At 53.4% G+C, this 16,994-nt stretch overlaps 1 protein-coding gene across 1 annotated transcript in view; it reads right to left on the bottom strand.

Moving 5' to 3' along the window:
* IGSF21 (immunoglobin superfamily member 21) overlaps positions 1-16,994 on the bottom strand; it is a 400,123-nt gene that overhangs the window by 240,748 nt on the left and 142,381 nt on the right. The window contains exon 3 of the mRNA XM_083161891.1: positions 5,431-5,552. Coding sequence (XP_083018017.1) covers positions 5,431-5,552 — 122 coding nt within the window. The remainder of the gene's footprint in view (positions 1-5,430; positions 5,553-16,994) is intronic.

The raw sequence follows: 16,994 nt of genomic DNA, 5'->3' as shown, positions 1-16,994 counted from the left end.
GAAGCTATGTGGGAGGTGGAGAGAACCCAGCAACAACCATTTGTGCATTCTAATTACATGTATCATTTATTGATAGAACTGGTGAGATGGGAGGGAGACTGCGCCCAGGACACGCCCACTGCGCTGACAGGTCAGGACGGGCCCATGCACTCTGCACATCACAGATCAGGATCCGTAAGATAAGAACAGGACAGACACTGTGGCCCTTATTCTAGTTGGCTCGGACGGATGCGTATTTCGGACAGGAACCGAGTGGTCTTAGCCCCGCCTACCGTACGGATCGCTCACACCGTCCGAATGCGGTAAGACGCTGACCGAACGGACCGCGGGTAGATGTTTCATGTGATCACCTCCCCCATCTGTGGGAACCTCCCCCATCCTCTGATGGTCGCCGACCGAATGATGGACGGAGCGGTCAGACAGCTCCAAGTGCTCCAGACCACTCGGACATGTTTCCGTATGAAAGCCGGGATATGGGCGGCAGCTGGCATCCAGCCATGTGATATGTCCGCCCCCCACACGTGCGTCACGGCCACATTACCACACGTACGCCCAGCGTATTCATGGGAACGCCCATGAAACGTGGGGCGTACGCATATGGTAATGAGCCCAAACCGCCCGTCATGCCCCTCTCCACCCCCTGTTCGGATTGTTCCGACTGATCGTATTCTGTACAGAATTGACGCCGTGTTCGGACGTGCGCGGCGCTCGCACATGCGCAGACACGCCTCTACACATGCGCAATCACCAACCATCGGCCGTCCGCATTCGGAGCCATCCGACTCAATCAGAATAAGGGCCACAGAGAGCAGGAGAACTGGCTTCTGCGCGGTCTGAAAACACTCGCCAATGGCGCCCTGGCACAGAGAATGGAACGGTCTGAAGGTTCATCCTACATTATATAGAGAACCGCTATGACGGAATACATGGACGTTACAATATACAACATGTGATATTTAGTACTGGAACAGGGACGTGACATGTAAGTGACTCTGGGAGCTGACGCTGGATGGAATCTGCTCCTGACTTCTCCTAAATGCGAGCACTGCCAATGTGGTGACACTCTCCCCCCCCCCCCCCCCCACACACACACACACACACACACACCACACACATCTCCTTCTTCCCCCAGCCTCAGCCCTTCTGGCTGCTCCCACTAATGGTTGTTGGGTCCAGGTCAGGAAGGCTCAGCGGGACGGTGCGGACGTGGGACGTTCTCAGTGTAGCTGTAAATGACATACAGTAGGAGCGGTCCCAAAAATCCAGCGGCTGCGGATGAAAGGGTCGTCGGTGTCTAGTTCCACAGTCAATAAGTTGACTAAAAAAGATCGACAGGCACAAGGTCAACACTGCAAAGAGTCAACAGGAAAAAGGAAGGCACATGAAACGGTTGACGTGTTTTTTGAAGGGTTTTTTGGGGTCAATGTCAACATCTGTTGACATTGTTTCCCAATGAATGCAGCACGTTCCCTTGCATGGCCACTCCGCTGTCCTCAGGCCGGTGCCTACCTCCGCTACCACAGACACACACACTGCAATAATGCCAGACACACACACACACAGCGATAATGGCAGACACACACACAGCGATAATGGCAGACACATACACAGCGATAATGGCAGACACACACACACTGCGATAATGCCAGACACACACACACACACTGCAATAATGCCAGACACACACACACACTGCAATAATGCCAGACACACACACTGCAATAATGCCAGACACACACACTGCAATAATGCCAGACACACACACTGCAATAATGCCAGACACACACACACTGCAATAATGCCAGACACACACACACACACTGCAATAATGCCAGACACACACACACACACACACTGCGATAATGCCAGACACACACACACACTGCAATAATGCCAGACACACACACTGCAATAATGCCAGACACACACACTGCAATAATGACAGACACACACACACTGCAATAATGCCAGACACACACACTGCAATAATGCCAGACACACACACTGCAATAATGCCAGACACACACACACTGCAATAATGCCAGACACACACACACACACTGCAATAATGCCAGACACACACACACACACACATCTCCTTCTTCCCCCAGCCTCAGCCCTTCTGGCTGCTCCCACTAATGGTTGTTGGGTCCAGGTCAGGAAGGCTCAGCGGGACGGTGCGGACGTGGGACGTTCTCAGTGTAGCTGTAAATGACATACAGTAGGAGCGGTCCCAAAAATCCAGCGGCTGCGGATGAAAGGGTCGTCGGTGTCTAGTTCCACAGTCAATAAGTTGACTAAAAAAGATCGACAGGCACAAGGTCAACACTGCAAAGAGTCAACAGGAAAAAGGAAGGCACATGAAACGGTTGACGTGTTTTTTGAAGGGTTTTTTGGGGTCAATGTCAACATCTGTTGACATTGTTTCCCAATGAATGCAGCACGTTCCCTTGCATGGCCACTCCGCTGTCCTCAGGCCGGTGCCTACCTCCGCTACCACAGACACACACACTGCAATAATGCCAGACACACACACACACAGCGATAATGGCAGACACACACACAGCGATAATGGCAGACACATACACAGCGATAATGGCAGACACACACACACTGCGATAATGCCAGACACACACACACACACTGCAATAATGCCAGACACACACACACACACACACTGCAATAATGCCAGACACACACACTGCAATAATGCCAGACACACACACTGCAATAATGCCAGACACACACACTGCAATAATGCCAGACACACACACACTGCAATAATGCCAGACACACACACACACACTGCAATAATGCCAGACACACACACACACACACTGCGATAATGCCAGACACACACACACACTGCAATAATGCCAGACACACACACTGCAATAATGCCAGACACACACACTGCAATAATGACAGACACACACACACTGCAATAATGCCAGACACACACACTGCAATAATGCCAGACACACACACTGCAATAATGCCAGACACACACACACTGCAATAATGCCAGACACACACACACACACTGCAATAATGCCAGACACACACACACACACACTGCAATAATGCCTGCCAGACACACACACACTGCAATAATGCCTGCCAGACACACACACACTGCAATAGTGCCAGACACACACACTGCGATAATGCCAGACACACACACACACACTGCAATAATGCCAGACACACACTACAATAATTCCAGACACACACACACATTCACTGTGATAATGCCAGACACACACACACACACACACACACACACACACACACACACACTGCAATTATGCCTGCCAGACACACACACTGCAATAATGCCAGATACACACACACACACACACACATACTGTAATAGTACCAGACACACACTGCAATAATGCCAGACACGCACACACACACACACACTGCAATAATGCCAGACACACACACACACTGCAATAATGCCAGACACACACACTGCAATAATGCCAGACACACACACACACACACACACACTGCAATAATGCCTGCCAGACACACACACATTGCAATAATGCCAGACACAAACTACAATAATTCCTGACACACACACATACACACACACACACACTCACACTGTAATCGTGCCAGAAACACACTGCAATAGTGCCAGACACACACACTGAAATAATGCCAGATACACACACACGCTGCAATAATGCCAGCCAAACACACTGCAATAATGCCAGACACACACACACAGACTGCGATAATGCCAGACACACACACACACACTGCAAAAATGGCACACACACACACATATTACATTGTAAGGTGAACTCTTTTTGAGCATCCCTTAAGGCCCCCACACACTAGAACGATTATAATCGGCCGATGTAAATCGTTATAGTGTGTGGGGGCCTTCACTCCAGTCACATCCCTATTATGGTTACATCACCTAAGCGTCACCTCTTACATTCTGACTGGACAGCAGATTGTGTTATTAGGTTGCTCGCTGCACTATACCACTGCCGCCTGTACTCACCGCACGGTGGATTGGTAGAGCAGATTGTGTTATTAGGTTGCTCGCTGCACTATACCACTGCCGCCTGTACTCACCGCACGGTGGATTGGTAGAGCAGGTTGTGTTATTAGGTTGCTCGCTGCACTATACCACTGCCGCCTGTACTCACCGCACGGTGGATTGGTAGAGCAGGTTGTGTTATTAGGTTGCTCGCTGCACTATACCACTGCCGCCTGTACTCACCGCACGGTGGATTGGTAGAGCAGATTGTGTTATTAGGTTGCTCGCTGCACTATACCACTGCCGCCTGTACTCACCGCACGGTGGATTGGTAGAGCAGGTTGTGTTATTAGGTTGCTCGCTGCACTATACCACTGCCGCCTGTACTCACCGCACGGTGGATTGGTAGAGCAGGTTGTGTTATTAGGTTGCTCGCTGCACTATACCACTGCCGCCTGTACTCACCACACGGTGGATTGGTAGAGCAGGTTGTGTTATTAGGTTGCTTGCTGCACTATACCACTGCCGCCTGTACTCACCGCACGGTGGATTGGGACAGCAGATTGTGTTATTAGGTTGCTCGCTGCACTATACCACTGCCGCCTGTACTCACCGCACGGTGGATTGGTAGAGCAGGTTGTGTTATTAGGTTGCTTGCTGCACTATACCACTGCCAGCTGTACTCACCGCACGGTGGATTGGTAGAGCAGGTTGTGTTATTAGGTTGCTCGCTGCACTATACCACTGCCGCCTGTACTCACCACACGGTGGATTGGTAGAGCAGATTGTGTTATTAGGTTGCTCGCTGCACTATACCACTGCCGCCTGTACTCACCGCACGGTGGATTGGTAGAGCAGGTTGTGTTATTAGGTTGCTCGCTGCACTATACCACTGCCGCCTGTACTCACCGCACGGTGGATTGGTAGAGCAGGTTGTGTTATTAGGTTGCTCGCTGCACTATACCACTGCCGCCTGTACTCACCACACGGTGGATTGGTAGAGCAGGTTGTGTTATTAGGTTGCTTGCTGCACTATACCACTGCCGCCTGTACTCACCGCACGGTGGATTGGGACAGCAGATTGTGTTATTAGGTTGCTCGCTGCACTATACCACTGCCGCCTGTACTCACCGCACGGTGGATTGGTAGAGCAGGTTGTGTTATTAGGTTGCTTGCTGCACTATACCACTGCCAGCTGTACTCACCGCACGGTGGATTGGTAGAGCAGGTTGTGTTATTAGGTTGCTCGCTGCACTATACCACTGCCGCCTGTACTCACCGCACGGTGGATTGGTAGAGCAGGTTGTGTTATTAGGTTGCTCACTGCACTATACCACTGCCGCCTGTACTCACCGCACGGTGGATTGGTAGAGCAGATTGTGTTATTAGGTTGCTCGCTGCACTATACCACTGCCGCCTGTACTCACCGCACGGTGGATTGGTAGAGCAGGTCTTCCCTCTTGCGGTAATTCTCCATGTGAGAGTAGTTGGTTGAGAACATAGCATCAAAAGTGAATATCTTCTGTTTGATGGTTCCGCCATCTGTCACCTGAGAAGAGATTGTATAAACATATTACACATGACAGGGCCTGTAAAATGCTACATGTAACATATGACATTTACTGTAACACACAATACACAGCGGTATGTGGAGGCACCTGGGTAGGTCAACGTGGCATGTGGGGGCAGGGGAGGGGTATGTGGAGGCACCTGGGCAGGTCATGTGGGGAAAAAGGGGGGGGGGGGTAATGTAGAGGCACCTGGGTAGGTCACAATGGCATGTTGGGAAAGGGTATGTGGAGGCACCTGGGTAGGTCACACTGGCATGTGAGGGCGGATGGGGGGGGGGGGTATGTGGAGGCACCTGGACAGGTCACAGTGGCATGTGGGGAACGGGTGGGGGTATGTGGAGGCACCTGGGCAGGTCACAGTGGCATGTGGGGAACGGGTGGGGGTATGTGGAGGCACCTGGGTAGGTCACAGTGGCATGTGGGGAACGGGTGGGGGTATGTGGAGGCACCTGGGTAGGTCACAGTGGCATGTGGGGGAAGGTGGTGTGTGGTGTGTATGGAGCCATGTGAGGTGGTAGTCACATTATTACACATAACTGTATATTCTGAGTTTTGCATTTGATAAAACATTGCTGGAAAGAGAATACAATGCCCCCAGCAGCACCACCAAAACAAAAACTAATTGGAGCATCAACAACCCCCCCCCCCCCCCCTCACACACACACACACACACACACACCTATGAGAAATGGTGACTGAACAGTTTGCACACACTTATAATACTCTGAGCTTGTTTATCCTTATTGCAGATCGGTGGTCACCAAGCAACCGACACCTAACGCTGGGTGACTCAGTGGTCTCCAATGTGCGTTATCTGGGTGGATGGGCCTTAATTCTAACATATTGTTCCCCAGTAATGCGGGATGCTGTAACATCATCCGCGCTCCCTGTCCGCCGCACATCGCCGGCTACCGCACACCTAATTATCGCATATGCTGTAACATCCGCGCCCCCTTACCGCCGCACATCGCCGGCTACCGCACACCTAATTATCACATATGCTGTAACATCCGCGCCCCCTTACCGCCGCACATCGCCGGCTACCGCACACCTAATTATCACATATGCTGTAACATCCGCGCCCCCTTACCCCGCCGCACATCGCCGGCTACCGCACACCTAATTATCGCATATACTGTAACATATGCGATAATTATGGCACAGGACAGCTCTTGCGTTAAGAGCTGTCCTTTGCAATCTTGCCGGCGATGTGCTGCCGGTCCCGGCGGCTCCCCCTCCCTCCATTACCCGGGGCTGCTGCTACCAGGTGGCCTCTCCTCCTCCTCCCTGCACCCGGAAGAGGATACAGTGCAGGGAGGAGGTCACAGGTCCAGGCAGCACACGCCTGGACACAGCAGGTGAGGGGGGGGGGGGGGGGTGTTGGCACGAGGCGGCGGGGGTCCGTTCGGGGCGGCGGGGGTCGTGTTAAGAAGCCCATAGGCTTCTATGGGGTATCGCCAGCTTTTGCTGGCGACACCACTCGCAGCGAAAACCCGCCGTGCGAGTTTTGCTGCACACCAAAATGCGGTAAAAACCCGATAACTGGGTTTTTACCGCATAATTGTTTTACGGAATCCCCCCCCATAGTAATACTAATTATCAGTAGTTATTGCTATTACACACCATTATTCAGGGGGACGCGTTACAGGATAAATCATCTTTCTGTACCTTCCGTATAATAAATAAATGAATAACCTGGGTGTATATTACACAGGGAAATGGCTGCTCTTGGCAATACTCAGAGATCGGTGGGATAATGCTGCCAGCAGGGCAGTGTCACAGGATTGCCTCCTGAAGCAGAGATAACTCGGAATACTCAGCTCATTAAGGAAGGAGAATAACAGAACGTCAGCGAGTCCGATCGCCTGAGAGCCAGGATCTTGTTTTCATTACTGTCTGTACGGCGAGGAGGAGACTCGGCACCAGGGACCGGCGCACACATCAGCATGTAAGGATAAAGATTTCATTAGGCGATGATCAGCTGCAGAAAAATATCATTACATCCTGCACGCCACAGAGCCAGGTAACCCGGCGCGGCACAGAGCGGCCATATTACAGGCTGAACGGTGTGATGTAGGACAGTGCAGACGTGGGGAGCGTGTTACTGAACACTACACACGTATCAGGCTGACAATTCTATGTGATAATAGGAAACCGCCAGCAGACCCTGCCACCGCGGTCTTATGTAGGGAACATACCAGGACGACAAGGGTCCGATCCCATCAATCTAGATCCAATTCCCACCGATTGTATGTTGATTGTAGGTAAATTGGGCATGTTTTATTCCGATCCGAAGCTCCTCCCCGCAGGTGGATTTACAGATCCCACCTGCTGTCAGAAGGATCTCTAAAAGATCCATTCAACTGGATATAGATCCAGATCGGATCATTAGCAGATCGTATGCAGATCATGTTCTCCAACAGATCGTGCGACCACCGCACAATCTGCCCACGATCAGGATCGTTCTGGTGTGTACCTAGCATTAACCCCTTGAGTGGTGGGTTTTGCTGGGGCAGGACAAAACTATCAGGGCAGGTTTGTCCTGCCCCAGCAAAACCCACCATAGATCATAAGCTGCCGCCGCCCCCCTCACCTTTGCTCCGGAGTTAGTACGCCGGAGCTCCTCTGCCGCCGCTGCCCCAGACGGCAGGCTCGGGGATGTTTCGCGGCGGCTCGGGAGGACTTGGGTGCCTGAACTCTCCAGAGTCCCCCCTGAGCCGCCCCGAACATCCCTGAGCCTGCCGCCGACGTCATTACAGAAGGATGATTGGCAGCTGGCGGTGGGGTAGCTCCGGCGTACGATAACCGGGTACTACCCTAAAGGTAGTGCGCCAGTGGTGCTCCGATGGAGGCACCACTGGAGCGCACCTACTACATAGTGCTATGCCCGGAAATTTTCCGAGACAGCCCGCTGGGCACACAACTTAAGTGGTTAAGGTGCCCACACACGGTGCGATGAACTCTGTGCATTTAGTACTAGATTGCATTGTATCTAGTACAAACAGCACACAGGGCCTTATTCTGTTCCTTCTTAGGGGGGCAGATGTAACTTGTGCAGAGAGAATTAGATTTGGGTGAGTTATTTTGTTTCTGTGCAGGGTAAATACTGGCTGCTGTTTTTTTACACTGCAACATAGATCTCACTTTGAAGTAAAACCCCACCCAAATCTAATTCTCTCTGCACAAGTAACATCTGCCCCAGCAGCAGAACACATGGTTTTGTCCACCTAAGAAGGAATTTGGGAGAAGGAGTGAACCAGAATAACCCCCACAATGTGCTACAGCACCGTGCTACTTGTACCGGATACAATGCAATCTAGTACTAAAAAGCACGGGCAGCACATACTTTATGTGTTGTGCAATGGGATGTGCAAAGGAGCGGGCATCTCCTCGCACTGCCACGTCGCACCGTGTATGGGCACCATTACTGCTGCACTTTGGCCAGGGCTGTAGGTCAGAACGTCATATTGCTGGGAGATCCGGTGGATCTCCAGGATTAGTAGAGTGCAGCGTAGAAGATCTGCCGACAGCTGCAAGCAACAGTATTAAGCGGGTAAAAAGCAGCAACCATCCTAAGTGTCTTGTCCCTCTTCATGAAACGTGCCTGTGGTCTCCATCCACTCTGTAGCTCTCCCCTGCTGCTAGTGGCACTATATGCAAATGAGTGGGAGGAGACAAATCCAGCAGGTGTACTTTCTGCTCACATGGAGAACAGATGGTCCTAATTCTGAGCCTGCTGGCTATGTAGGAGAGGGGACGACGCAGCTGCAGTCATACAAGTCACACTGTAAAATGACAATGATGAGAACATTTTATACACCTGTCTACGTGCGGATCTCATCCTGACGCTGCACCAGGTGGCATCTCCGCAGTCGGCAGACAGAGCTGTCGTCTGCTGTCCCCGTCTGATCCCATCGGCTCATTACTACCTGTCACTGGCGCCATTTATAGATACAATTACCGGAGGTGTAGAACGCGGCTTCATATCAGAAGCATTTTCCTGTGCACAATATCTCATTGGCGACAGAAAAGCAAATTGTGTAACATGTGTAGAATTGGCAATGGCCTTATACAGTCACTGAGCACCAGCATCACCACGGAAGAGACGGGGCGAGGTGCTGGAGCACTACCACTCCAGGATGTAAGGATATCTCAGAGTCAGCAATGGCCTTATACAGTCACTGAGCACCAGCGTCACCACGGAAGAGACGGGGCGAGGTGCTGGAGCACTACCACTCCAGGATGTAAGGATATCTCAGAGTTAGCAATGGCCTTATATAGTCACTGAGCACCAGCGTCACCACGGGAGAGACGGGGTGAGGTGCCGGAGCACTACCACTCCAGGCTGTAAGGATATCTCAGAGTCAGCAATGGCCTTATACAGTCACTGAGCACCAGCGTCACCACAGGAGAGACGGGGCGAGGTGTCGGAGCACTACCACTCCAGGATGTAAGGATATCTCAGAGTCAGCAGTGACCTTATACAGTCACTGAGCACCAGCGTAACCACAGGAGAGACGGGGCGAGGTGCCGGAGCACTACCACTTCAGGCTGTAAGGATATCTCAGAGTCAGCAATGGCCTTATACAGTCACTGAGCACCAGCATCACCACGGGAGAGACAGGGGCGAGGTGCTGGAGCACTACCACTCCAGGCTGTAAGGATATCTCAGAGTCAGCAGTGGCCTTATACAGTCACTGAGCACCAGCGTCACCACGGGAGAGACGGGGCGAGGTGCCGGAGCACTACCACTCCAGGATGTAAGGATATCTCAGAGTCAGCAATGGCCTTATACAGTCACTGAGCACCAGCGTCACCACGGAAGAGACGGGGGCGAGGTGCCGGAGCACTACCACTCCAGGATGTAAGGATATCTCAGAGTCAGCAGTGGCCTTATACAGTCACTGAGCACCAGCGTCACCACGGGAGAGACGGGGGCGAGGTGCCGGAGCACTACCACTCCAGGCTGTAAGGATATCTCAGAGTCAGCAGTGGCCTTATACAGTCACTGAGCACCAGCGTCACCACGGGAGAGACGGGGCGAGGTGCCGGAGCACTACCACTCCAGGCTGTAAGGATATCTCAGAGTCAGCAGTGGCCTTATACAGTCACTGAGCACCAGCGTCACCACGGAAGAGACGGGGGCGAGGTGCTGGAGCACTACCACTCCAGGCTGTAAGGATATCTCAGAGTCAGCAATGGCCTTATACAGTCACTGAGCACCAGCGTCACCACGGGAGAGACGGGGGCGAGGTGCTGGAGCACTACCACTCCAGGATGTAAGGATATCTCAGTCAGCAGTGGCCTTATACAGTCACTGAGCACCAGCGTAACCACGGGAGAGACGGGGCGAGGTGCCGGAGCACTACCACTCCAGGCTGTAAGGATATCTCAGAGTCAGCAGTGGCCTTATACATTCACTGAGCACCAGCGTAACCACGGGAGAGACGGGGCGAGGTGCCGGAGCACTACCACTCCAGGATGTAAGGATATCTCAGAGTCAGCAGTGGCCTTATACAGTCACTGAGCACCAGCATCACCACGGGAGAGACGGGGCGAGGTGCCGGAGCACTACCACTCCAGGATGTAAGGATATCTCAGAGTCAGCAGTGGCCTTATACAGTCACTGAGCACCAGCATCACCACGGGAGAGACGGGGCGAGGTGCCGGAGAACTACCACTCCAGGATGTAAGGATATCTCAGAGTCAGTAGTGGCCTTATACAGTCACTGAGCACCAGCGTAACCACAGGAGAGACGGGGCGAGGTGCCGGAGCACTACCACTCCAGGCTGTAAGGATATCTCAGAGTCAGCAGTGGCCTTATACAGTCACTGAGCACCAGCGTCACCACGGAAGAGACGGGGGCGAGGTGCCGGAGCACTACCACTCCAGGCTGTAAGGATATCTCAGAGTCAGCAGTGGCCTTATACAGTCACTGAGCACCAGCGTAACCACGGGAGAGACGGGGCGAGGTGCCGGAGCACTACCACTCCAGGCTGTAAGGATATCTCAGAGTCAGCAGTGGCCTTATACAGTCACTGAGCACCAGCGTCACCACAGGAGAGACGGGGGCGAGGTGCTAAAGCACTACCACTCCAGGCTGTAAGGATATCTCAGAGTCAGCAGTGGCCTTATTCAGTCACTGAGCACCAGCGTCACCACGGGAGAGACGGGGCGAGGTGCCGGAGCACTACCACTCCAGGCTGTAAGGATATCTCAGAGTCAGCAGTGGCCTTATACAGTCACTGAGCACCAGCGTCCCCACGGGAGAGACGGGGGTGAGGTGCTAAAGCACTACCACTCCAGGCTGTAAGGATATCTCAGAGTCAGCAATGGCCTTATACAGTCACTGAGCACCAGCATAACCACAGGAGAGACGGGGCGAGGTGCCGGAGCACTACCACTCCAGGCTGTAAGGATATCTCAGAGTCAGCAGTGGACTTATACAGTCACTGAGCACCAGCGTCACCACGGGAGAGACGGGGGCGAGGTGCTGGAGCACTACCACTCCAGGATGTAAGGATATCTCAGAGTCAGCAATGGCCTTATACAGTCACTGAGCACCAGCGTCACCACGGGAGAGACGGGGCGAGGTGCCGGAGAACTACCACTCCAGGATGTAAGGATATCTCAGAGTCAGCAATGGCCTTATACAGTCACTGAGCACCAGCGTAACCACAGGAGAGACGGGGCGAGGTGCCGGAGCACTACCACTCCAGGCTGTAAGGATATCTCAGAGTCAGCAGTGGCCTTATACAGTCACTGAGCACCAGCGTCACCACGGGAGAGACGGGGCGAGGTGCCGGAGCACTACCACTCCAGGATGTAAGGATATCTCAGAGTCAGCAATGGCCTTATACAGTCACTGAGCACCAGCATCACCACGGGAGAGACGGGGGCGAGGTGCTGGAGCACTACCACTCCAGGATGTAAGGATATCTCAGAGTCAGCAATGGCCTTATACAGTCACTGAGCACCAGCGTAACCACAGGAGAGACAGGGGCGAGGTGCTGGAGCACTACCACTCCAGGCTGTAAGGATATCTCAGAGTCAGCAGTGGCCTTATACAGTCACTGAGCACCAGCGTAACCACGGAAGAGACGGGGGCGAGGTGCTGGAGCACTACCACTCCAGGATGTAAGGATATCTCAGAATCAGCAATGGCCTTATACAGTCACTGAGCACCAGCGTAACCACGGGAGAGACGGGGCGAGGTGCCGGAGCACTACCACTCCAGGCTGTAAGGATATCTCAGAGTCAGCAGTGGCCTTATACAGTCACTGAGCACCAGCGTCACAACAGGAGAGATGGGGCGAGGTGCTGGAGCACTACCACTCCAGGCTATAAGGATATCTCAGAGTCAGCAATGGCCTTATACAGTCACTGAGCACCAGCGTCACCACAGGAGAGACGGGGCGAGGTGCTGGAGCACTACCACTCCAGGCTGTAAGGATATCTCAGAGTCAGCAGTGGCCTTATACAGTCACTGAGCACCAGCGTAACCACGGAAGAGACGGGGGCGAGGTGCTGGAGCACTACCACTCCAGGATGTAAGGATATCTCAGAATCAGCAATGGCCTTATACAGTCACTGAGCACCAGCGTAACCACGGGAGAGACGGGGCGAGGTGCCGGAGCACTACCACTCCAGGATGTAAGGATATCTCAGAGTCAGCAGTGGCCTTATACAGTCACTGAGCACCAGCATCACCACAGGAGATACGGGGGTGAGGTGCTGGAGCACTACCACTCCAGGCTGTAAGGATAGCTCAGAGTCAGCAGTGGCCTTATACAGTCACTGAGCACCAGCGTAACATTGGGCAGGGGCTGGTGGACTAGGCCTCACGTGGTGTGGAGGCTGGTGGACTAGGCCTCACGTGGTGTGGAGGCTGGTGGACTAGGCCTCACGTGGTGTGGAGGCTGGTGGACTAGGCCTAACGCGGTGCAGGTGGTGGACTAGGCCTAACGCAGTGCAGATGGTGGACTAGGCCTAACGCGGTGCAGGTGGTGGACTAGGCCTCACGTAGTGCAGGGGCTGGTGGACTAGGCCTAACGCGGTGCAGGTGGTGTACTAGGCCTAACGCAGTGCAGATGGTGGACTAGGCCTAACGCGGTGCAGGTGGTGGACTAGGCCTCACGTAGTGCAGGGGCTGGTGGACTAGGCCTAACGCGGTGCAGGTGGTGGACTAGGCCTAACGCGGTGCAGGTGGTGGACTAGGCCTAACGCGGTGCAGGCGGTGGACTAGGCCTAACGCGGTGCAGGCGGTGGACTAGGCCTAACGCGGTGCAGGCGGTGGACTAGGCCTAACGCGGTGCAGAAGGTGGACTAGGATTAACATTGTGCAGGCGGTGGACTAGGCCTAACGCGGTGCAGGAGGTGGACTAGGCCTAACATGGTGCAGGCGGTGGACTAGGCCTAACACAGTGCAGGCGGTGGACTAGGCCTCACGCGGTGCGGGGGCTGGTGGACTAGGCCTAACGCGGTGCAGGAGGTGGACTAGGCCTAACACAGTGCAGGCGGTGGACTAGGCCTAACATGGTGCAGGCGGTGGACTAGGCCTAACACAGTGCAGGTGGTGGACTAGGCCTAACGCGGTGCAGGCGGTGGACTAGGCCTAACGCGGTGCAGGCGGTGGACTAGGCCTAACGCAGTGCAGGGGCTGATGGATGGAAATATTGTTTATTCAAGTTTGTAGGCATCTTGCTATGACCCCAATCACCCCCTAGCCGTGCATTTGCTGTAAAACTGGCTAAAATCATGTACACACCGACACCAGCCCATATATAAGACTGCAGTAATGGCAACACATCCACACAGAACTCTGCCCAGGTGAGAGCTCTGCCATGGAGACCAGCTCCATGCACAGACGTCCAGAGCATGTGCAGTGCAGAACATGGGACATGGTGCAGCCTCTGTGGTACGGATGGGCACCACCTGCAATGCACTGATGGATATGACCGTAGTAAGCAGAAGTCTTTACGGACATTAGGGATGAAGACTTCCAATAGGGACCTCACACAACGGCTAACAATCCTGGCACAGGTGCGCTACACTGCTGGGACATCACACAACGGATCACAATCCTGACACAGGTACACTACACTGCTGGGACATCACACAACGGCTCACAATCCCGGCACAGGTGCGCTACACTGCTGGGACCTCACACAACGGCTCACAATCCCGGCACAGGTGCGCTACACTGCTGGGACATCACACAACGGCTCACAATCCTGGCACAGGTGCGCTACACTGCTGGGACATCACACAACGGATCACAATGCTGGCACAGGTGCGTTACACTGCTGGGACGTCACACAACGGCTCACAATCCTGGCACAGGTGCGCTACACTGCTGGGACATCACACAATGGCTCACAATCCTGGCACAGGTGCGCTACACTGCTGGGACATCACACAACCGCTCGCAATCCTGGCACAGGTGCGCTACACTGCTGGGACATCACACAACGGCTCACAATCCTGGCACAGGTGCGCTACACTGCTGGGACATCACACAACGGCTCACAATCCCGGCACAGGTGCGTTACACTGCTGGGACATCACACAACCGCTCACAATCCCGGCATAGGTGCGCTACACTGCTGGGACATCACACAACGGCTCACAATCCCAGCACAGATGCACTACACTGCTGGGACATCACACAACGGCTCACAATCCTGGCACAGGTGCGCTACACTGCTGGGACATCACACAACCGCTCACAATCCTGGCACAGGTGCGCTACACTGCTGGGACATCACACAACCGCTCACAATCCTGGCACAGGTGCGTTACACTGCTGGGACATCACACAACAGATCACAATCCCGGCACAGGTGCGCTACACTGCTGGGACATCACACAACGGCTCACAATCCCGGCACAGGTGCGTTACACTGCTGGGACATCACACAACCGCTCACAATCCTGGCACAGGTGCGTTACACTGCTGGGACATCACACAACCGCTCACAATCCTGGCACAGGTGCGCTACACTGCTGGGAACTCACACAATGGATCACAATCCTGGCACAGGTGCGTTACACTGCTGGGACATCACACAACGGATCACAATGCTGGCACAGGTGCGTTACACTGCTGGGACGTCACACAACGGCTCACAATCCTGGCACAGGTGCACCACACTGTTGGGACAACACACAACGGATCACAATCACGGCACAGGTGCGCTACACTGCTGGGACATCACACAACGGCTCACAATCCTGGCACAGGTGCGGTACACAGCTGGGACATCACACAACGGCTCACAATCCCGGCTCAGGTTCGCTACACTGCTGGGACATCACACAATGGCTCACAATCCCAGCACAGGTGCGCTACACTGCTGGGACATCACACAACGCATCACAATCCTGGCACAGGTGCGCTACACTGCTGGGACATCACACAACGGATCACAATCCTGACACAGGTGCGCTACACTGCTGGGACATCACACAACCACTCACAATCCTGACACAGGTGCGTTACACTGCTGGGACAATCCTGTCACAGGTGCGCTACACTGTTGGGACATCACACAACGGATCACAATCCTGGCACAGGTGTGTTACACTGCTGGGACGTCATAGACAATATGGCAACAATCAGGAGAGACCAGGGCAGAAGCGAAGGCTACACAGATGGAGAGACGCAGAATGTTACAGGACTATTATATCATTGTTATTAAAGCTGATCACTCAGACTAATTAACCAATTGCTTCTGACAAAGGCGACGCGCTGATGGCAAATTAACAAAATGCAAGATTTCATCTGTTTCCTTAGAAAGCGTTCTGTGTAGGAAAAGTAGCATGTAACATGTGCGCGCACGCAGCTGGACACTCTTCTGTGTAATCTGCATTTTAACATCAAACAGATACTGATTAGATCATAAAGAACAATTAAGTAAAGACAACAGAGGAGGGAGAGATCAGGCATGTTCAAGGGGATGCAATTCATTCACAATCTGGATTATCTGCAACATCAATAATCTTTACTGACTGAATAGACTGCACTCTCAGTGATGTCACTGGTTCCTAGTGACCGGGTAGGCTGCACTCTCAGTGATGTCACTGGTTCTTAGTGACTGGATAGGCTGCACTCTCAGTGATGTCACTAGATCCTAGTGACTGGATAGGCCGCACTCTCAGTGATGTCACTGGTTCCTAGTGACCGGGTAGGCCACACTCTCAGTGATGTCACTGGTTCCTAGTGACTGGGTAGGCTGCACTCTCAGTGATGTCACTGGTTCCAAGTGACCGGGTAGGCTGCACTCTCAGTGATGTCACTGGTTCCTAGTGACCGGGTAGGCTTAACTCTCAGTGATGTCACTGGTTCCTAGTGACCGGGTAGGCTGCACTCTCAGTGATGTCACTGGTTCCTAGTGACCGGGTGTTACGGTTGCCGCCT

The sequence above is a fragment of the Crinia signifera genome, chromosome 19 (assembly GCF_055691185.1).
Source record: "Crinia signifera chromosome 19, ASM5569118v1, whole genome shotgun sequence".
In the NCBI taxonomy this organism is placed as follows: Eukaryota; Metazoa; Chordata; class Amphibia; order Anura; family Myobatrachidae; genus Crinia; species Crinia signifera.
This window is presented reverse-complemented; position numbering and strand designations above follow the sequence as displayed.